At 36.8% G+C, this 23,336-nt stretch overlaps 1 protein-coding gene across 1 annotated transcript in view; it reads right to left on the bottom strand.

Annotated features, from left to right (window-relative positions):
- Nucleotides 1–19,423, bottom strand: part of afap1l2 (actin filament associated protein 1-like 2) — a 34,551-nt gene extending 15,128 nt beyond the window's left edge. Inside the window, exons 1-4 of the mRNA XM_042735709.1 lie at nucleotides 19,239–19,423; nucleotides 5,421–5,549; nucleotides 2,247–2,318; nucleotides 437–516 (exon numbers count right to left, since the gene is read on the bottom strand). Coding sequence (XP_042591643.1) covers nucleotides 437–516; nucleotides 2,247–2,318; nucleotides 5,421–5,549; nucleotides 19,239–19,254 — 297 coding nt within the window. The 5' untranslated portion in view covers nucleotides 19,255–19,423. The remainder of the gene's footprint in view (nucleotides 1–436; nucleotides 517–2,246; nucleotides 2,319–5,420; nucleotides 5,550–19,238) is intronic.
- Between the last annotated feature and the right edge of the window lie 3,913 nt (nucleotides 19,424–23,336).

Below are 23,336 nucleotides of genomic sequence, written 5' to 3'. Positions count from 1 at the left end.
TTGCGTAACTTCATTAAATGTAACTAATTGTGTTACTTAGTTACTTTTTATGGAGAGTAACTTGGTATGTTACTATTGTGTTACTTTTTGTCACCTGGGCTGGACTTGCTTATTTATTTTTTAATACAAAAAAAGCAGTTTTATTTATGGCACCCATAAGGGCCTCTGTGCCTCTTCACCTCACTCCCAATGGGGTCAGGAGATATGTCAGTCAATAAATGGGAAAACAAAGTAACTTGCATTAATCACTTGAAAAAGACCTGCACAACCTGATTACATACAGTAACTTGCATTACTTGTGATGCATTACCCAACACTGGTGTCATACTAGCATTTCAAAACAAACTTAGTGTGAAATGAATCTGTTTTTGTAATCTTTTTGCATCTTTGTCATTCTGTAAATAATGTTTAAATGAAGTTGAAATGAGTCACTTACTGGTCTGGGAGGTGGAGGCTCTGGTGGGTTCTTCACAGAGATGTGTTTACCTGGTTCTCCATTGGCTTCTGGTCTGTAGTCTGAGGAGCATATTGATTTTCACACAGAACAAACGTTGCTGTTAATAAATAGATTGAAGACTTCTCAAAGGATTCATCAAGTTCAGCAATAAGAAGCACTGAACAAATGTGCTTGCAAGCAACAAGTAAACATATTGATTCTGTTGTTCATCTACCACTGTTTGCATATGCTAGCGGCTCAGCTCTGGTAACATTGCATAGCCTGCGGCAGTCTCTTGGAGCTGATGGCCATATTCAGTGGCTTCCCATCAGACATTCCTTTGACTTCCTTTCCAAGCGGTAACATCTGGGTTGCCGTAGGAACGCAAGGCGAATACCAAACCCGCACAGCAAGGGCTAAGAGTCACCAAAGAGTCAAGACACCATGAAGTGCTGCTTTTCACTTAAATTCCATTTACCCACACCACTTACAGTGGTGGCCAAAATGATTAGAACACTAGTATTTTCACCAGCTAAAAATGGTTTTAAATCAGTTATTTCTTTTTGCTTTTGCTGTAATGTGTCAGGAATGACATGAAGAAACAGAACAAACTGAGACAGACTAAATCCAGAAGAACTTTGGCAACGTCTGCAAGATGCTTCAAGAGACCTATCTCCAAAGCTACCTAAAAAACTAGGGCAAAAGCTGCTTTAAACACAAAGGATGGTCACACCAAATGTTGATTTAATTTAGTTAATAGAAGTTAACTGAAAATCTATTTTTAACAGCATCCTCATTTTACAGCATTTTTACACAAGTGCCGAAAAGTTTTAACAGCATTGTAGCTTTGCAGGTAGGTCTCTTGAAGCATCTTGGAGACGTTGCCACAGTTATTTTGGATTTAATCAGTCTCAGTTTGTTCTGTTTCTTCATGTCACTCCAAACAGACTGGATGATGATGAGATCAGATCTCTGTGTGGAGCACTGGCTGTTGTCAGAATCCTTGTGCAAATACTTAAAATTAATGGCGAAATGCATGTTTGGAAATGTAAACAGATATTTCCTACTGAAACACTACAGCAAAAGACAGAAATAACTGACTTAAAACCATATTTTAGCTGGTGAAAATACTAGTGTTCTAATCATTTTGGCCACCACTGTACATTTCTCAATTGGTTTACATGAGCTATTGCATGTTGTGTCACATAAGTCACTCATCGCACTTGATTTTTATCATAGATTTATCAGATGCAAATAAACGCAAGGTTGGGGAAATTTTCACATATGGGCAGGAAATGATGAAATCGTTGTGCTTGAAATAAATGATAAAATAAAAGGCATTATACTGAACTTCAAAGGGTTGTTCTCTTGATAAGCTGTTTATTCAAATGGTGCCATTTGTGAATTTGATCAAAGAACGCCACCACAGTTTAGTCATGCATGTATCTTTTTGGCACAGAGGACTGCGGTGTGAATGTTAAGTCTGGTTTTATTGTTACTCTCATTCTTCAGTGAAATCTAAACAAAGCAGCTTGGCCTCAGATGGGGGTCTGACAGAAAGAGAGCAAAAGGAGGACAGGAGTTACTGAGAAACAGACAGGAAATGGTGAAGAGTAGGGGGAGGGGGGCTAAACACTTCAGCCATAACCAGGTCACCCCCTAAACATGACAGACATTCACAGCGATGCTGTCAAAAACAAGATAAAACACTGTGATATGTGACAGGCATGTTTGCAGATCAGGGGCCATTTTCATCCTCACACCTGCAAAAGTTACTGTAAGTCAATTACGGTGAAGATAATATACTCACCTCTGTCTGTTTTGTCTTGGTTTTGACATGGGACAATGACCTTGTTCATGTAGATGTATTCTTCATCTCCTCCTGCAAAATAACCATCATTAAAGATTGGATTACAAATTTGAATCTTGTTTTAAATGTTGTTTAAAGCTGAATCTTGTTAAAAGCTTTCTCACATGATTCCACAATTATAGGTTTTTGTGCTGGCATTTATCCCAGCATGTATCCCATCCGTATGAATATGTATGAATGAGATTGTACAAATTCATATGAATTTGCCACAAATTTGCAAAAAGGTAAAATTATTCATGAATTGTTAGGAGACTAGTACTAGATACCACAGCATTATAATGTACTTTATGAAAGATTACATTTAGCACTGTTATTTTTCTTTATATGTGTTTTTAAAACCAACTTTGAGTGAGCATTAGATGATGGCAAAGGTAATATATTTAAAAAATCTAGGAAATGATCATGCACAATTAAACATCCAGTATCAACAGATACCTTTATATGTGATACCTATATATCAAGCATTTCTAAAAAAAAAAAAAAAAAACTAAGGGGTATTTATTTTACAGAAAAAAAAAACACACAGAGATTTCAAGTAAAAAATTTCACATAAAAAAAAAGTTTGTTATGTTTTAATTGATAAAACACAAATATTATCTGAATTCAAGGTAAAAAGTATTTGGACATTTTATGGTTGGTCAAACATTAGTGGGACATGTTTATAGTTGATGTGATGATCTACACCTGTGGTTACTCTTCTAGGACACCTGTGTGAATCTGAGGAACTTATTTATTTGCCTATTTATTTAATAAATTCAAAGGAATAGTTTCCCCAAAAAATAAAAATTACTCAATTATTTTCTCACTCTCAAGCCATCCTATAGGTGTATGACTTTCTTCTTTAAGATGAATACAATCGGAGTTATATTAAAGACGGTCCTGGATCTTCCTGGATCAGTGATTGGGGATTGAGATTCAATAGTCCAATAGAAGTCCAATAAAGTGCATCCATCCATCATAAAAAGTGCTCCAAATGGCTCCCGGGTATCCATATTTAAACTTTATAAACTGTAATCTCTAGCTTCTGCTAACTGTCATATGTGCATTCCCGAGAAAATGGTGCTCACTCTCAATTCACTTCAGAAGGCCTTTATTAACCCCCTGGAGCCACGTGGAGCACTTTTTGGACTATCGAATCTCAAAACACAACTACAATTATATCGAATCTTAATCCCCATTCCCTGCTATTATTGGAAGAGCTAGGACATTTTTTTTTAATATAACTCCAATTATATTCGTCTGAAAGAAGAAAGTCATATACACCTAGAATGGCTTGAGGGTGAGTAAATCATGGGGTAATTTTCATTTTTTGGTGAACTATCCCTTTAAGTGTGGCCTAATTGTCCAAATTTTTTTGGGGCCACTGTGAACTTACTGGAGTAAAGATACTCTGCTCCACTCAAATAACCTTGCCTGGAACTTCTAGGACTTCTTTGACTTTTCCTCCCCCTCATCTCATATTTAATGCTTTTTCAGATTCTGGACCCTTTTATCTCTCACTCATTTTACTGAACGTGTAATAGATGTCTGTTATAGAGAAGAACAGTGAGAGTTTTGTGCTACACTTCTCTTGTGTAAGGGTCCAAAGACATCTCCAGGGCCCCTCCTTTTATACACATCAAAGACAGGCCAGTGGGAGACATAGAGAGGTCATATTCTATCAAAATAAAAGTGCTGAATTAGTCCCAGCCTGTAGGATATGGTTTTATAGCACTTGCTTGGCTACAGATAACATTTTAGGGTGTTATTTTGGATCTTTAAAATAATTCAGATACACTAGATTAAGCATACGGGACAAGATGTTACCATGGCAACAAGGAACATGGAAGTCCACAGGTCACACAGCTTTAATGCATTTTTTGGGGGAAATAAAATCCTGTGATGAAGCCAAAAATTTTTTCGATGGCACAGTGAAAACAGACTGGGATTTGGAGGATGGAAATGAAAGCTATTTATAAGCTGCTACTAAAAGGAAGTGAGTGTCCCTAGAGGATAAAAACAGCCTTGGAAAATGATACAGTTTGAAGCCAGGGGAGGAAGTGCACAAGCCCAAGACCAGAACATGAAAAACCTACAGCCATGCTTGTGTGAAGAAAGAAGCACATGCACGGACCAAAATTACGGGCTCCTTAATAAGACAGAACAGAGCAGATTCTCTAAACAACACAAGAGGCTATAATTGTACACACAACTGTTGCTCTTTGTGAGGACAATTGTGCTATGCAAGTGTCATTCTTAAGTACATATACTGTAAATAAAACTGTACATTTGTTGAACCTTTTGCTACTTTCTATTTGTACCAGTAGAGTGCTCCTACATGAGCAGCACAAAAGAAGGTCTGTCATATAATTGTGCGTTAACCATAGATTACATTACACTTACATTTTTAAGGTGGTAAACCTGACTTAACAATAAAAAAAAAAAAGTTGTGGATACCCCAGATCAGAAGGAAATCAGCTAACGAAGCTGAAATAATCTTAATGTAAAGTACTGTTGAAAGTTAGGGGCTAGTAAGATTTTTAAAAGAAAGAAATACTTTAATTTAGTAAGGATGAAGGATCATTTAGAAATTAACCATAAAAGGACAGTAAAAGCATTTATAATGTTAAAAAAGAATTCAATATCAAATAAATGCTTCTATTAACATTCTTTAAAGAATCTTGAAAACCATTTATCACAGTTTCCACTAAAATATTAAGCAGCACAACACTGATGATAATTAGAAATGTTTTGTGAGCACCAAATCAATATTAGAATAATTTTTAAGAATCATGTGACTGTTGAAAAATCAGCTTTGTATCACAGGAATAAATTACATTTTAAAATATATTAAAATAGGAAATTGTTATTTAAAATGCAATAATATTTCACAATATTACTGTTTTTGCTGTATTTTTGATCAAATAATTTTTTTTTTTTTTTTAAATAAATACCAACCCCAAACTATTGAACGGTTGTATACTAAATAATTACTCAATTCATTAATTGCCAGTTCTTTTTGGTGGTCCTTTTTTTCATGGACCACCAATGGTTTGTAGATCACAGTTTGAGAAGCACTGTCTGGCATAGAGTCAGATGATTAGTGTAGACATTATTACGATGTTATTTATGTACCATTGGAAGACTTGTACGACTGCAGCAGCTCCGCCAGAAGGCTCTTCTGCACTTTGGCATTTCCACTCAGCTTCTCTCCATCCAGGATCTTGAGGAACTTCTGCAGCTGCTCCAACAGCTGCTCTAGCACTGCACACACACACACAAAATACTGTGGTTAGCTAGAGTAATAGTGGAGGATTATCTGCATTTTGGCCACAGAGTCCACAAAGTTAAAATTACCAATAGTTAAGAGCATAAAGGTGAACCACTTGTGCCTGTAAAGACAGTGTAGAGACAGTGCTTCTCTGATCTCAAGAGCGAGCTATGTGAGCTATATATTAAGCACACTAAACCAAGTAGGTTTCAAAATCACCATCAATTTCCTATTAATTTAAAATACTAATGCTAATTGTTGACGACATCCGTAGTGTCTGTATGAATACAGTTTGAAACGGGTTGAGGTCAAGAACACGTCATGGGTTGAATGGGGGAGGCTTTGGCACTCTACCCACACACCCTCCAGGGGTCAGCAGCAAACTGGGCGTCCCATTATGAAGGCCATACTTTGTTTGTGAATAACATTGCCTTATAACAGAACAGACCTTACTGGAAAAGAGCTCAAAAAAGGAAATCAAACCAAAAGTAAAGATTATCATGTGTGGTTTACATCACATCAAAATTCCACAATAGGTTATAAAGCACTGGTGGGTGCGAAACAAACTACTAAACTCCTCTTTGCCACATTGTATTTCATTTAGTCATATAAAAATAGGCTATTTGTCTTCATTTTGTGGTATAAAATACAAATGAGTGAGTACTGGTTGTTGTTTAACTTACTAACAGTCACTCTCCTGTTCATTTAAATATTTGGTCATCATACTTAAAATTTCAACGGGATCCAATATGACATTTATGTAATGCTACAATGTGTTGAGGATGAGAGATGAGACTTGTAGTCTCCCATTTTTTAACATGTGCAAGGATTATACAATGTTTTATAAATAGTACTCAGCATCTTCTAAAAGGGAAGTTCTGGTCCTGGATGCTAACTGGGCAACAGAGCTAATACAGGAAGTACAAACAGCTAGGATGTGAAACATCTCACTGCCATCTCACTATATATAAATTATTATATTTCACTCAATGCTATGCTATACTGGGAGTATAGCCAGAAATAAAGGGGTGTCAGGGACTTTGATGTCAAAACCGTTTAGTTGTGACTATGTTTATGATGCAGCCTCTCATACCTTAGTGGTTAAATATAAACTTCTCTAGTTTCTAATCTAGTGCAATGACCTATAAAACTACTCAACCCATGTTGATGTTTTTCTCGTAGCCCGTATGTTAACTTTCCTCTTACTGTGGAACCGTAGTGTTTTTGCCCTGGCTTTAAGAAAGGACAGGCCCTATTCAGTAAAGTGATGCAACAGTAGGTAACATCTGTCTTTCTCCAGAAGCAGCATCTCTACTCAGATGATCTGCTATTTGGACACTAGAAAGAGAAGAATGAATGTCATCAAATAATTAAAGTAACACTGCATTACTCATCCTGAAGACTAATGCAGACAATCAGAGTGATATGTTTTATGAATCTAAACATCTAACAACAATTTTCAAAATATTTTATAATTATTATACACATTTTATTAGTTTAATTAAGAGACCACAAATAGGAATATAATAGGAATATTAATACTTTTAACAATTTAATTTGTCACATCACAAGAACTGCAAAACCGCTACTAAATAAAAGTTGTGAAAGTTTTTGGAAAAGACACATCCATGAAACAATTCTGTCCATATATACAGCTGTAGAAGGAAATCCATTTTTAGTTTTAAAACTTTGCATTCATAGTGAAACCAACACCATCTATCAAGATAAGTGTCATACACGCTGCTGCTGCTATAATTATGAAAGTGTAAATTATTATTAATTATATTTTAATAACTGCTTATTATTACTAAGTCAATGGTAACAGCAACATATCTGCAATTACTGTGAGAGTAAGGCATGCTTCAAGACATGTTAAGCGTTTAACGATAGGAAGTCATAGCTTAGGAAGACAGGATTTAATCAAACATTCCTGGCCGTCTCCTCAGAGGCAGATAACATCTATCAATCTCTGCATGCATAAATAACTCCAGAGAAGAACTCCTTCTGTATGAAAGATAAAATCAATTACAAAGAGACCAAACAAACAAACAAGCTCACTGGACATAACATATTAGTGTGTTCAGTACTCAATGTGCTTAATATATTCTATAAACGCTGATATTTATAGTTAAACTTTGGGATGATAATGACATATCAAATTTGATCTAAAGTTGATAGCATTACTATTTGTATGAATTTGTGCATAAAATATGGTTGTAACACGTACAAATTTGATTGCAAATATTTCCAAAGCAGCTTGTGGCTTTTCTTAGCACCAACACCGTGTTCACAAGAATTCACAAGTTTCTTTGGTTTCTCACCCACAAAGAATGACCTACAACATGGTTTTCAAAGAACTTAAATATGTAGATTTATAAAAAAAAAGAAAAAATTTGAATTAAGTAACTTAAAAAAAAAGATTTTAAAGAATGAAGAATTTTGGAGAATGTTCCAACTGTTTTTTGACCATACAATGAAAGACAATGAGGTTTTAACACAACACTGGGCACCGCTGACATTCGTTGTATGGAAAAAACAAAAACTTTTTAAAAAAACATTGTTTTTGCTCCATAGAAGAAACAATATCATACATGTTTGGAGTTTGGAATGACATGAGGATGAGTAAATTATGACAGAATTTAATTTTTTGTCTGAACTATCCCTTTAATAGTATCATGTATTCTCTTCCCATGATGCTCAGCTGAGCTTCTGTCCAAACATTTTCTCTGCCGTGTGTTTTCATAGATTGACTTCGATGCCCTTCTCTGGTGGGACCATGGGAATGTGGAGACAGCTGACTGTAGTACAACAAGGGCCGAGTTTCCACTGGTTACAGTTTGGCCCCGAGCCCATTAAACACTGCAAACGGTGAGAATGAGCATGTCACGTCCGTGTAAGCACTGAAACCACTCATACTTCCTCAGAGTAATGAAACTGGGGTTTGACAGTGAAGCGATAGACTGTCCACCACCCACAAACTAAAAGAGCAGAGCGTCACAAAATATCACAAAAATGATTTCACTCTGACTGAAAGAAGTATGAAGACAAAGAAAGATCTCAGTGCTGCCGGTACCTGTCTGGCTAACACTACAGCAGAGAGGGGATTTCTTTTGAAGTAAAAAAAAAAAATACCACTTCCTTCTTCCAGGACAAACAATGATTGCAAATAAAGGTGTTTGATGGTGTTTTGTAAACCCTGCACTATTTCTGGACTTTCAGACTGCAGCTAGACAAAGAAATTCTTTTTTGAGACTGATACGGAGAGCAAGTGTTTGGTGGAACGAGGAAGACCTCAATAAAACCATTGACGCTGTGCTTGTTTGTCCTCCTCTTTCTGAATGCCTTTCGAACTGATTTTAGACACATGCTTATGGTAAATTGTAAGGTTAAGCACCGCTCTTCCCAGAATCAAAGCCACAGAGCGTTTGCTGTATCAGAGCTGGGATAATAAACACAAGTTTAAATCGAGCATTTTGATGCTGCTCTGGCTTGCGTTAGTGTCCTAAGTGGTTTGATTTTTAAAGACAATTCCTGTCTGACACTTAAAATATAGCCCGGCTCCAGCTGTGGCTCATAAACTTAGCTCAGCTCAAGGCGACATATCATAGCACATCATTTATTTGATTCCAGACTCAAACCCTCAATCTCTGAAATGACGGGCTGTCAGCCATGTGGGAGGGCGATCACCACAGTAGTGGCATGTTTTTTGGTGTTTGCTGTTGCATAGCATTCTCAATTCTTTTTTAAAGGGAACAGATGACACTAACCATCCTGAGACCACAGGAAAGCAGTACAGAACTGCCAGTATGTTTTATACCTCTTGAAAGAACATGCTAAATGTCACATTTGTCAATATGCGTGCTGCATACACAATACAACAAGCCAAAGATGTATCGGTACTATACAGTGACTTGAGATTTTAAGTAAATGTATTTTAATAATTGCTGCTACAGCTCTTGCTAAGGAAAAAAAATCACTGTCTCTAAAATCCTATAATTCATTTTTATGATTTATTTTTCCCCTGAGGTCTGTTTATAAATGTTAAGTCATAATTTATTTTTGCATGACCATTTTCCATCCTCCCTGATTCTTTGAGTTTAAAAGGCTGTTTTTATGCTACTATAACCATAACACTCTGTAAACACTCTTTTTTTGCATGTGAAACAAGAAACTACACTGCACTGTGCTCACAAAACTCACTTTACTGTGGTTTTTCTGTGATGGCTAATATACCTGCATCAACATTCAAAAACAGCCTCTTTGCGAAGTCTGAATTACATTGTGACAGTCCACTCTGCCAAAACCTTCACTTACCAGTTATATCTAACATTTCTAATTCTCCTAACTGGGCTGCCAGTTTCTGATCACCCAAATGTTATTCGATATACTCCAACCCAGCCTAAAGTTATAACCAAAATATATTTTAAATCTATTACATCTGTTTCCTAGATGCTACAAAAAAATTGTACACCCAGCATTAACAGCACAGAGATAACACAGTGAACTCTGTTAATTGATGTTTTTTTTGCCAGTAAACATAAAATCGCTACATAATCAGAACTGCCTTCACATAAAAATGTTAAATGTCACCAGTAATAAAGAGGTAATTATTCATTGGTTTCAGTGTAATAGTCTGGCTTCTTTTCCTCTCAGTCCCAACACAACCACAAAGAATCTTTACTTAAACAAATATATATGTGCACACCCAAATGCCATTACTCAGTAAAATTACATCAATTACTCCATCAGTAATTCTGCACTACATAAATTAAAATATAATGTGTCACGTTCCAGTATAATGCCGAGCACCCCATGCACTTTAACATTCATCTATTTAGCCAACAACAAGTTCAAATGTTACTACATACAGCCTAATACTGTACATGTTTCAACCCAAGAATGCTGCATTATGGTCTTGCCCACTGGCTCCACTTTATGCCTTTCAGTTTATTTAGATTGAGCAATCAGGAGCACTGGCAACAGAAAATCAGATTGCTCAAAAAAACTGGAATACAAATTCCATTTCCTACAATTACTCCTTATCAAACGGAGCCAAAATGTTTTCTTTTGTCTGGACCATTTATAATCACAAGTTCGGAGCGAGAACGAGTCATAGATGTGGTCTGCAGGCACCCACAGCCAAATACATCCCTATTGTATTATAATGCACAAAGAAGAGCAGCGTCTTTAAACCATCTGCCAAAATACACAAAGAACAACACATTCTCCTGGATAAAAACAATAAAACACAAGATAAAAACAATAAAACCCATTACAAACCCGATTCCAAAAAAGTTGGGACACTGTACAAATTGTGAGTAAAAAAGGAATGGAATAATTTACAAATCTCATAAACTTATATTTTATTCACAATAGAATATAGATAACATATCAAATGTTGAAAGTGAGACATTTTAAAATGTCATGCCAAATATTGGCTCATTTTGGATTTCATGTGAGCTACACGTTCCAAAAAAGTTGGTACAGGTAGCAATAAGAGGCTGGAAAAGTTAATTGTACATATAAGGAACACCTGGAGGACCAATTTGCAACTTATTAAGTCAATTGGCAACATGATTGGGTATAAAAAGAGCCTCTCAGAGTGGCAGTGTCTCTCGGAAGTCAAGATGGGCAGAGGATCACCAATTTCCCCAATGCTGCGGCGAAAAATAGTGGAGCAATATCAGAAAGGAGTTTCTCAGAGAAAAAATTGCAAAAAGTTATCATCATCTACAGTGCATAATATCATCCAAAGATTCAGAGAATCTGGAACAATCTCTGTGCGTAAGGGTAAAGGCCGGAAAACCATACTGGATGCCCGTGATCTTCAGGCCCTTAGACGGCACTGCATCACATACAGGAATGCTGCTGTAATGGAAATCACAACATGGGCTCAGGAATACTTCCAGAAAATATTGTCGGAGAACACAATCCACCGTGCCATTCGCCGTTGCCGGCTAAAACTCTATAGGTCAAAAAAGAAGCCATATCTAAGCATGATCCAGAAGCGCAGGCGTTTTCTCTGGGCCAAGGCTCATTTAAAATGGACTGTGGCAAAGTGGAAAACTTTTCTGTGGTCAAAATTTTAAGTTGTTTTTGGGAAACTGGGACGCCATTTCATCCGGACTAAAGAGGACAAGGACAACTCAAGTTGTTATCAGCGCTCAGTTCAGAAGCCTGCATCTCTGATGGTATGGGGTTGCATGAGTGCGTGTGGCATGGGCAGCTTACACATCTGGAAAGGCACCATCAATGCTGAAAGGTATATCCAAGTTCTAGAACAACATATGCTCCCATCCAGACGTCGTCTCTTTCAGGGAAGACCTTGCATTTTCCAACATGACAATGCCAGACCACATACTGCATCAATTACAGCATCATGGCTTCGTAGAAGAAGGATCCGGGTACTGAAATAGCCAACCTGCATTCCAGATCTTTCACCCATAGAAAACATTTGGGGCATCATAAAGAGCAAGATGCGACAAAGAAGATCTAAGACAGTTGAGCAACTAGAATCCTGTATTAGACAAGAATGGGACAACATTCCTATTCCTAAACTTGACCAACTTATCTCCTCAGTCCCCAGATGTTGCAGACTGTTATAAAATTAAGAGGGGATGCCACACAGTGGTAAACATGGCCTTGTCCCAACTTTTTTGAGATGTATTGATGCCATGAAATTTAAAATCAACTTATTTTTCCCTTAAAATGATACATTCTCTCTGTTTAAACATTTGATATGTCATCTATGTTGTATTCTGAATAAAATATTGAAATTTGAAACTTCCACATCATTGCATTCTGTTTTTATTCACAATTTGTACACTGTCCCAACTTTTTTGGAATCAGGTTTGTACAAACGAGGCATTTGTTGCATCCAGTGGGGACATAATTATGGATTATAATGACTTATAGTGTGTTACGCGTTGCGTTGCATCGTGCCGCGTAAACATAAAACCATGTCTGCATTTGTGATCACAGAAACGACAAACAACAAGCCTACGCTACACCAGCGGTTCTCAATTCAAGTCCTCGTGCCCTCCATCATGGAATTGAGAACCGCTGCCCTACACTGCTCAAAACTCGTGTTTGAATCGTCAGTGGCAAATCCTTTACACATGTAAACGTACTTACAGACCGTGAGTCAGAACAGTCAGCACTGTAGTCTTCTCTCCCAGGATCAGGAAACAGTCCTTCATAAAATGTGGTGCACACATCTGAATATTTAGGTTGAACTGTTCTGGAACAGTGTTGTAAATACAACTTAACCACTGATTATAGTTGTGTCCTCTTTTGGAAGGCCAAACAAAGTAGTTTCGCTTTCACAATGAAACACAGTGTTTCCACGAAATGGCGCAGGCAGCAACAGCGAGAATCAAAGGTTAGGCCTTCTTTCTTTGCGTGAACATTTGGGCAACGTTATGCAAATCTTCCCACATTGTGATGTAGACATGTGGGGGTGTGTTTAAATGAGCCGTTTTAGGGGTGTGTGGTTGACTCTTAACTTTTTTAAAGAATATCTCTTTGGGTTTGAGACTTTGCAACTTTACAGATCTTCTTTATGCACCAAGAGCTTGTAACACTCCAAAGAGAAAGGAAAACTTGAAATCTTATCATATGACCTCTTCAAAATAATTCAGTAGCAGTGTAGCCAAATTATGTCTTGTCAATGTGCCAAAATTGGAAGTTGTTTCAGAGGTGGAGGAAGTTAGTACACTCTGATAAAATATCAAAAAGACACAGGTCTTGGTAAAAATGTGCATGAATAAAACATGTACAATAAGAGCAGAAACGTGCATTATGTAAGAAGTAAGAAAAAAATAGTATTTCATGTAGACTTTAACAAACAGTTGTTGCATTTTAATTAAAAATAAAAAAGAAACGACACCAAGTCGCTCCCATTTCTCTTCTCTAATTGTCCACAGACACAAAAGACACTGATTTAAACCCACAAAAACTCCTCTAGTCTGTTGCTTTCCCACACATATTTCTGCTGTGCTGCTTATGGGTTTTGGCTGTGATTGTAGTTGGACTTAGAAATATATCCCTTGACTATGGTTTTTTTGTTTTACGTTGTTCCTCTTCAACACAGGCATGCATTCGTTAGCGGCGTCCCTTCAGACTTAAAGAGATACAGTATCTCAGTTCTCTTTGATTGACATTCGCTGCACAGATGATAATAATGAATAACGGTTTCGGAGCAGCAGTGATAGTTTCGTATACAGCATTATTTAATTTGAATTGGGACTGAGTTCTTCCGTGTGAACGAGTCCCTCTCTACAGCGAGCCACAGTAACACTATTATTCACACACCACCCTCTTACAAAAACAAGTAGAATATAAATATACATTGTGAATTTATTATTCTATGGAGTGCTCCTTTCACAGCTTTCTTATCTAAGTTTGTGTGCTTACATTTCTTTCATATTTACAGTACACAGGAACACTAATATTGTGAAGCCTGTATGCCAAATGTTTTGAAAAATGTCAAAGATTAACTTCATTTACATGCATGAATGTTGAAAATGGTTTAGTAACAAATCCAGTGATAACCTATCGTTTTTAGTGCAATTTCATCTGGAATGAGTCATTTTAAAGTTCCCCTGAAATGATTCAACAAACAGTTTTCCTTCCAGTGTTGAAATGTTTCCAATTAAAACAAGACATTATGGTTGTTTTTTAATAGCCAAAAGTCTTTAGTTTAACCCATAGCCCAGCAAAAGCATAATTTGCTACTTGCTATTGGCAAAAATTTTATATCTGCCCCTGTGTACAAAATGAGTCATTAATATTTTTGGTCCATTTTCCTGGAAGAGAATATTTAGGCTTTAATTGCTAATTGTCTATTGTGTCAACTTTCAGAAGTACACTCGCATATACACAACTATTTAATTTTGGGGTCTATAAGATTTTCAATTTCATTTTTTTTGAAAGAAATTAATACTTTATTTAGTAAAAATGTATTAAATTGATAAAAAAATGACAGTAAAGAAGTTGAAATAATGGTACAAAAGAAATCCACTTCAAATAAAGGTTACATAAACATTGCATTAATGTTATAATTTCATTTTAATAAGCAATGTTAATTTGTGGCAGGTATACATGACCCCTCGATGGCCTTAAAAAATATTCCAAAACAAGTGACACGTCAATTTTCCACTGGCTGTGCACGTTAGTGTAACTCTCTCAGCCCAGCCACTGATTGGCTCACCTCTGTTTCACTCGGCAACACTGCCTCTGACGTCATCGTTTCTGTGGAGGATAAATGAGTGGTGACAAAAGCCTGATTGAAGGGGCTCAGTCCACACTGTTTAAACTTTATCTTCTGCTGGCCACTGAAAGGACATTAACATGGGTCAAATCTAGGGGACCAAATTCAAACCATTTTCTTGCCATTACACTGTCACAAGAGAGGAAAATTTGAATGACGATACAGAAACAAAGTGACACTGACTTGGAAAATGTACATTTCGTTGAAATCATACACAGATAAGACTTCAAACACACAGCTCAGCCGGCAGCAGTTGGCGTCTACTCTGTCTTGCTGTGATTAACTTCTGACGAATGATGATGCAAGTTACACTGTTATATATTTTGTTGGCTGAACGTACATTCGCTCAATTTCGAAATTTTGTACTGCAATAGTCATAACAAGATGTCAGGGGCTAACCAAAACAAAAACAACAACAAATGTGTCTTTGTTTTGACTCCATCAGAAGTCTCAAACTTTAAGCAAGAGAGGATCTGAAACAGCACTGACTCACAATTGCAACCAGATCAACTGCATTATTTAGCCGGCTCAGACTTGACAACAGCATGCCGGGCTGTAATCTTAACCGTGGACAAATCACAACTGACACTCCTGCGAAGAGATAAGCATGGAATTATCAAGCCATCTCGAAATCACAACCTCCACGCCTGAATTAACCACCCTTAAACACAGATATTGTGATAGCATTGTTGCACAGATTACTCTCTAAACACGGCCAAATTGAGAGGCCAGTTTAGGCAGAGCAGTAACCATTCAAGGGAAAGTTGGAGTTGAATCTCTTCTCTGCAAGTCTGTTTTAAAAAGTGCAACAGTGACCACCCACTTTTTCAGCAGTCTTGGTTTCCGGAAGTATTTTTCCCATTCATTTCTCCATAGGGATTTCAAAAAATTCCTCAATAAAGACTTCTAAGCTTTAAACCAAACCAACCAGCTCCAAGACGAATCACAACATCAGTTTTGATTCAATGCAAAAAATAAATAAATACAACACACAAAAGTTCAAACATTTTTTTCCTTTTTTGAAAGAAGGCTCTTCGGCTCACCAAGGCTGCATTTATTAGATCAAACATACAGCAAAAACAGTAATATTGCAAAATAACTGTTTTCTATTTGAATATATTTAAAAATGCAAATTTTCAGTCATTTCAGCAGCCATTACTCCAGTCTCATGATATAGCATATTTTTCTTAAATATTAACATGCATGTGTGTGTATTTATAAATACATAATAAATATACCCAGTACACATACATATATCATGTAAACAAAACTTTTATTTTGCATGCAATTAATCAAGATTAATCGTTTGACAGCACTAGTATTCAATTACATCATTTTCAAAGCTTAATGGGAATGGACAGTCTTTTGGCATGTTGCCTGTTCATTTCCCTGGCAACAGCAACTACTCTAAAGAGGAGGATCCGAAGACCTGGCTGATTCAGGACATTCAGAAGCATATATCATTGCTTAAAAACCTCAGAACTCACTGTAGGTCTGTCCTGACAGGTTTACTTTTATTAAAATAAATTTCTTTATGGAGAAAATAAATGAGATTTATCCTTCCGGAACCCAACTCTATTCCAGGCCGATCCCGGGAAAAGTGCTGATTCCTGCCTATTTTTCTCTTTATTTTCACCTCCACTGTGCTCTCTCCGTTTACTAATAAGCGTGCTGCTTCCCTGTTGACTTTCTTCAGAAGTGAGGGTAATGAGGGCATGAACTCAAGGACACATTTTGAAAAAGTGCTGATCTCTCATTCTGGGAAGCCTTTGGAGCTGTTTCCAGCACGCAGGCTGTCTTTATTAAGATGCACGAGACGTCCCTGTGTCTCCAGCAACATTCTGGAACGCTGACACGTTCTGAGTGCAGGCCCAGGCGGCGGAGCCTGTGGGTGGGTCCGGAAACATGCTGGTATCATGCCGGACCTCAAGGGTGAGATCTGGTTCCACAAGCTCCCTTTGAAGAGAGAAATCAAGGCGGGAATGGAGGAAGCCGGAGGGATAAGAAAAGAGCACGGGTCTAAATACTCTATTCGGGTACATCTGGGTACTTATCAGATTTAGATTACTTTTTCATCTCATTATTGAAATTCTACACACTCTCTATCTTTAGCACACTCTGCTATTGCATCACAGCAATAAACAGAGAACAAGAGTTTGAACTAAACCTCTTAGTTCAGATTCGCTGCAGGCTCAAATGTCCACACAAAAGCATTTTCATGTAAAAGTGACACTAAATATGCCAGAATCAACAGTTTTGCGATACTAACTGTGAATTCTGAGGCTCAAAGTACTGTATTATCCAGAACCACAACCCAAAGCTATATCCTGAACTCAAAACATGCACATTCATGTCATCTACACAGTTCTGTTAGTCAATCCCAAAAGTTCTCATTATGTAAATAGCATTACAGAGCTTGTCTCTACTATGTTATGCTACACACAAACAAAGCATCATATGACTTTGGAAAATATGTCACCCACTCAGAGTTTTATCATGGGAGAAATTATGCGATACTCCTCAAAATGCCATCTCCCTCCTCCCACTTTCCTATTTTCCTCCCTCTATCTTCCTTCCCTCCCTATATGTCTTATCTCACAAAAACAAAATTCACAAAGAGTCTTTAAGAGGCATGGCCTCACAGACGTCTAACCACAACAACTGCAGGCCTGTTCCTGACAGCATTTACCAACACAATGCTGTCATTAAACTATCACAGTGTGCAATAGAGTCTCACCACATTTAATCAAGTCACACGTGCCTGCTAATTAAAGGAGTAGTTCATTCTGTCATCATTTACTCACCCTCATGTCGTTATGGTATTGTTTACCAGAATGTTAATGCTGTTTTTCCCATACAATGCAAATGAATCTGGGGCTGTCAAAAATTGCCAAACCTGAATATGCACGTGCTTGAGATTTTAAAGCAACAGCAAAAGGGGACATTTTCAGTAAATAAAATTATAAATTTCAGTTCTGTCCCTTACTATTTTCCAAAGAAGAATATAGAGTTAAGGCCCATTCACACCGCTCACGATAATTTTAATTATGATGTATTAAAAATCGTTAATAGGGAAGTTCACAACACAACTATAACAATAACAACACAGAGGAACAATATCATTGGAATCGCTCTCCAGCTGATTTCCAGCTAATGAACCATAAAAACACTGACAACCAATCAGAGTCCACTTAACTTTAAAGAGTGTGAGGATTTAAAGAGCCAGGCAACAAATAATAAATGCAATGTTATAGTCTGTTGATGTGGATAATTATCCTTATAATTATCATTTTTGGTGTAAACGGGCCTTAATTCTACGAGAATATGGAAGTTCACACCACAGCTACTGTATGAAGACAACAACACAGAGGAACAATATCACTGAAATCACTTTCAGAACATTTTTTTTTTCCAGCTGATGAACAATGTAAACATTGACAGCCAATCAGAATCCACCTAACATGAAAGAGAGTGTTAACAGTTACAGATAACATTGCATCAATTTAAACTAATATTAGGGTTAGGGTTAGACAGACTGGAATAGTGAAGTGACATATTCAGTCAAAAACAGTACGGAGACTGTCATGCGAATACCAAGAACTGGTAAGATAATAGAATTTTGAGTTAAACCAAAACCCGACCAAATAGTCTACTTCACTAACTCAAGTCTGCACAGCACAGGAAGTGGAATTATGAAGTGAAAACCTTTGTCTGTTGTGGTACAGAGGTTTTTGTGTTCAAACACCTTTTTCCACAGTGTCCAAGAACTTTGGTCTATTGCTGCTACACTTAACAAATCAATCTAATAGCTACTTGCTACTACATATGGTAGATGATCATTAGTGTTGGATTGCTGTTGTTGTTAATATTAGTATCAGACATGCTCAATCTAGGATAGCTGAACTGATGAATATTCTTCCAGAAACTTTTCCAGAGAGAAACATCAGTTTGCACAAAAGCTGCTGTTCCTCCCATAGAGTAGACTCTTATCTCAGTTTAGTCATAAAATATTAGGGCTCTGCATTCCTATGCATACAAAAAGCTTAAACCACAGGAATGCAAAGAATTCTGGAAGAACAATTGTTGCTACTGGACAGAACTCTTGTGAGTGTCTCTAACAAATGCTTGTTTATTTTTGCATTCAGAAATCGTATACTAATACTCAGGAAGAATGCGAAACACAGAGATGGAGAAATCAATGAACGAGCGTACTGAAAAGTCAACTTTCCCTGGAAACTCAGTTTCCTCCTGTTGCATCCCTCTGGAGAGCGATCCCCCAGTTTCCCACGATCCGTTATCCCAAATATCGAGGATTGGAAAACATCGCAAAGGTTTAAAGTTGGTTTACAGAGGGCTATGCGTGTACAGGAGACATGACACCATGTAAACTTCATATAATCATTCCACTTACCATTGTGCTTATCCATTCTTCACACGCGAAGAAGACTTCCTCGACCGTCTGCTGGTTTTATATGAAGCAGATCAGTGGTCAGACTGGTCTGTGTCAGGTTTTCTTGGATAGTCTGATTCTGATGTGATGTGAATGAGATGTGATGTTATCCTCTCCTCTTCTACAGCTCTTTCAGATGCGCCTCTCACTGTTAAACGACTGCATATCCTACACTTACAAACTTCAACATGCTTTGAAAGAGTTGTATATTTTATATTTATAAGTTTGAACACTGAATATATCTGAATAAATTTCAGTGAGCATACAGTACTTTCAAAGTATATGCAGGAATATAAAATACATTCCACATACAAATATCTTCTTCTTTTTTTTTTTCCTTATGGGCTGGTTTTAGTAGTAAATTATTATTGTTGTACATATGCCCCAAAATACAATCATCCTCGTCAGGAGACCCCCATCCAAAAATTTAAAATGCAGTTATATCTTTTCATAAAATATATAGATTAATATTATAAATATATGTAAAATTATCTAGAAAATATTACATTATTTATTTAAATGTTATTTGTTTTTACTGATGTGTTTTTATATTTGTACGTTTTCCAGTGTACTGGTCTCCGGACCCCAGCTTGAAAGCACTTGCAATGCATTAGGGGGATATTAGATAGACCTAATTTTGACTGTAAGCCTAAAACATTGTGTAATTATTATACCGCTTCACTAGTTATCCAAGATTAGATTAAGTTACTTATTGAATTAAATGAATTATATACATTGGACAATTAAGATAAAACAACCCAACTGTTTAGGGCACACAATGCATAAAGAACATATATAATCTGGATTACTATTGCAAAATAGTGCAAAGTAACTGGAAAAGTAAAAGCAGTTTTAATATCACAGTTGCTGATTGTAACTGTTGGGTTACTGATGTTCTTCAAAATTTCATCTTTTACGCTCAACAGAAAAAAAAGAAAATCATGTTTGGTGCAACTTGAGGGTGAGTAAATGGTGACATGATTTAGGTGAACTCTACCTTCAGTGCACCTTTCTGTGAGGGGTGAACAGGTTTATTTACTTCCTTTCCCCTCCTTTGAGTACACAAAACATACCTAAACAGATTAGGGGGACATGCTAGTCTGGACAGGTTAAGGGTCCACCACAGCAGCTGCATAAACCTGACAGGAATATTTGGATAAGGACAATTACTGTACATCAGGATCATCATATCTTTGTGTCAATGGGTCAATGGGAGTCACATGCTCTGAGAAGCTGACCCCTCCGCCAAACCCCAAAGGGTTTGCAAGAACTTTCCACTTCCCTGTCAAGTCCTTTTCTGTGAACTAGGGATTAGATGCGTATAAATCATAATTTGTTATATTCTGTGTTTGTTTTCTTAGCATATAAGTAGATCAGTGGTAGAACTGAATTCCCTTTTAACATAATATGGTGATGTATATATAGAGCATGCCGATTTCCCATATGCAAACAATTATTTACATACACTATGTTAAAAATTTAGATTCAGTATTTTTTTTTTTAAATTAGCACTTCTATTTAGCAATGATGCACTAAACTGATCAAAAGTGACAGTAAAGACTACAAAAAAAGTAGAAAAAAAAGTGAAGTTTTAGTTCATCAAAGAAAACTGAAAATCTATCATGGTTTCCACAAAATATGTAAGCAGCATAACTGTTTCCAATACTGATAATAAGAAGAAATGTTTCTGAGTCAGCATATTAGAATGATTTATGGATAATGTCACACTTAAGATTGCGAGCTGAAAATTCAGCTTTGTATAACTTACATTTTGAAATATATTAAAATAGAAAGCAGTTCTTAAATTGCAATAATATAACAAAAAAAAACTGTCATTACTTTCTTACATAACAAAAAAATAAAGCGTTGGTGAGCATAAGAGACTTTCAAAAACCCCAAACTTCTGAACAGCTGTCTCATTTAAGAAATGGAGATCTTCATAAAATGAATGTTTAAAGAGATCTAAACAACCAGTCCTTTAAAAATATGACCAGTGTAATATATATATTATATATAAACTGATAATAATTATTATTATTATCAGTTTTCTTGTATATATATATATATATATATATATATATATATATATATATATATATATATATATATATATATATATATATATATACATACATATATGTAATATTTATTTTCTTCTTTTTTTTCTTTCCTAAATACCTTTCCGTGCAATTGTCACTGGTGGTGCTAAAATTACACATCAAAGCAGCAGTCACTGTTTTGAATCTTCCTTTTTCCTGACATGAATTTGTCATTGCCATTCACAGAAAACCCCACCACGTTGTGCATTAAGGCACCATTTTTCAATATCAAGGCCGGATGTAAGAATATTTTTTTGAGCGGCAGTGGTTACTCATGTCTGAGCGACAGGGTAATCCCCTCTAACTGAAACAGTATGGGAAGCACTATACAAACTGCCTTAGTTAATCTAGCAGGTTTCCAGTCAGTATTCAGACTCAGCTGATCCTGTGGCTTTAGAGGTGGATGTGTGAATGAAAAACTGTCTGTGAGACTTGTGTGGGAAGGGGGCCTGACGGAGGGTGGTCTGCTTTCCAAACGTTTGTTTGTAGAGGAAAAAATGAGGGGAGTCATATTGTTCAAACTCATGGGGCATAAAAGGAATAATGGGAATACGCTTTTGAACAGATTTCAAGATTCAAGTTCAAAGGCTAACAGGTATCACATTTATGAAGAATCTGGAATGCCGCTCAGATGCTTGAAAGGGTTGCATTGTGGGAACATTGTTTGGAGGCTGTGTATCAGCTGGATGGTGTGGGTTCAGACATTGGCAGATCATCCTGGTTGCTACTAGTTTAAGCACAAAGAACATTCCACAGCTGTGAGTCAGAGAGCAGGGGTCACTGATTCAGCCCCATCCCAGCACTGGAGCCTTTTGATTCAAGGACATTTCCCATGTTATACACATAGACATACACTCACAAAACACCATTAAAGTCTTTGTACACAAAGAGGTGCTCAGAATGTGCCAAGTACATCAGTCAGGGCAACGGGGCGATGAGATGCTATCCATCACTGAGCACAATAACTTACCGCCAGGCAGATAAAAGGATAAAAGATGGAATACTTGGTCTGAAAGCTTCATATCCTTGCTCTTCTGAAGTTCTGCCCTACTGTGCTGTCTTGCTGACTGTAGACAGTAACCCACCTTGGCAAGTCGGTGTAGCTTTTCACTCAGTCAGAGAAAGGAAGGCACCTGATCAAACTCAGTTCTGAGCTCCCATGGATCTTCGAGAGGAGAGTGCTATGTCATGAAATAATTCCTTTATTCTGCCACTCCCAAACTGAGTGATCAGGTTCAGTCTAGTTTATACAAGAAAAAACAGGTTTTTGGTGTGAGAACATTCAGGGTGGCACGTATTGAGGCAAAGCCCCTTATTACTGCCACATTTTCTTCAGAATGAGCTCAGGAAATACTGATAGGGCTTGTGGGGTCTGAAATTCAAGACAAGTGTATAACTGCCCTAAATGTTCAGTGGATACAGCAGCGAGACGGCATAGATGAGGATGATGGCAAAACACAAACCAGGCATGAATTGTACAGAAAAACATATGAAATGGTGAAAGTAATGAATAGGCGTCCTAAAAAGCAAATCAAACCAAGCATGGTAATGAGCTCCACAGGATGGGAACCTTGTGTGTATGTGTATCTTTTGATACTAGTGTGTCCATGTCACAGTCTGTTGAACATGAAAAAAAGCGTCTTTCTTGTTCAAAATGTGCAAGAGGGTGACAGCCGTACGGGTGACCAGAAACACCAATAAACACGAATTTTCTTGCTTAAATACTCTCATTCTACAATTCAGAGCAGGACTAAACAGGCAAACTTTCATTTGTAATGGCTCTCTTTTTGCACAGGGTCTTCTATTTTCCCAACTCAATATGCTTATATTATTATTAATTATTACATAAGCATACTGAATTGGGGGGGGGGTAATAATTGTTATATTTATATTTTTATAAATATAATAATATTATTCAAAATATTTTGTTGTATTCATTAACTTAGATGGAGGAAATTTC

Source organism: Cyprinus carpio, chromosome B12 (genome assembly GCF_018340385.1).
Source record: "Cyprinus carpio isolate SPL01 chromosome B12, ASM1834038v1, whole genome shotgun sequence".
NCBI lineage: Eukaryota > Metazoa > Chordata > Actinopteri > Cypriniformes > Cyprinidae > Cyprinus > Cyprinus carpio.
The sequence above is the reverse complement of the archived record's forward strand: the minus strand, read 5'-3'. Positions and strand labels throughout refer to the sequence as shown.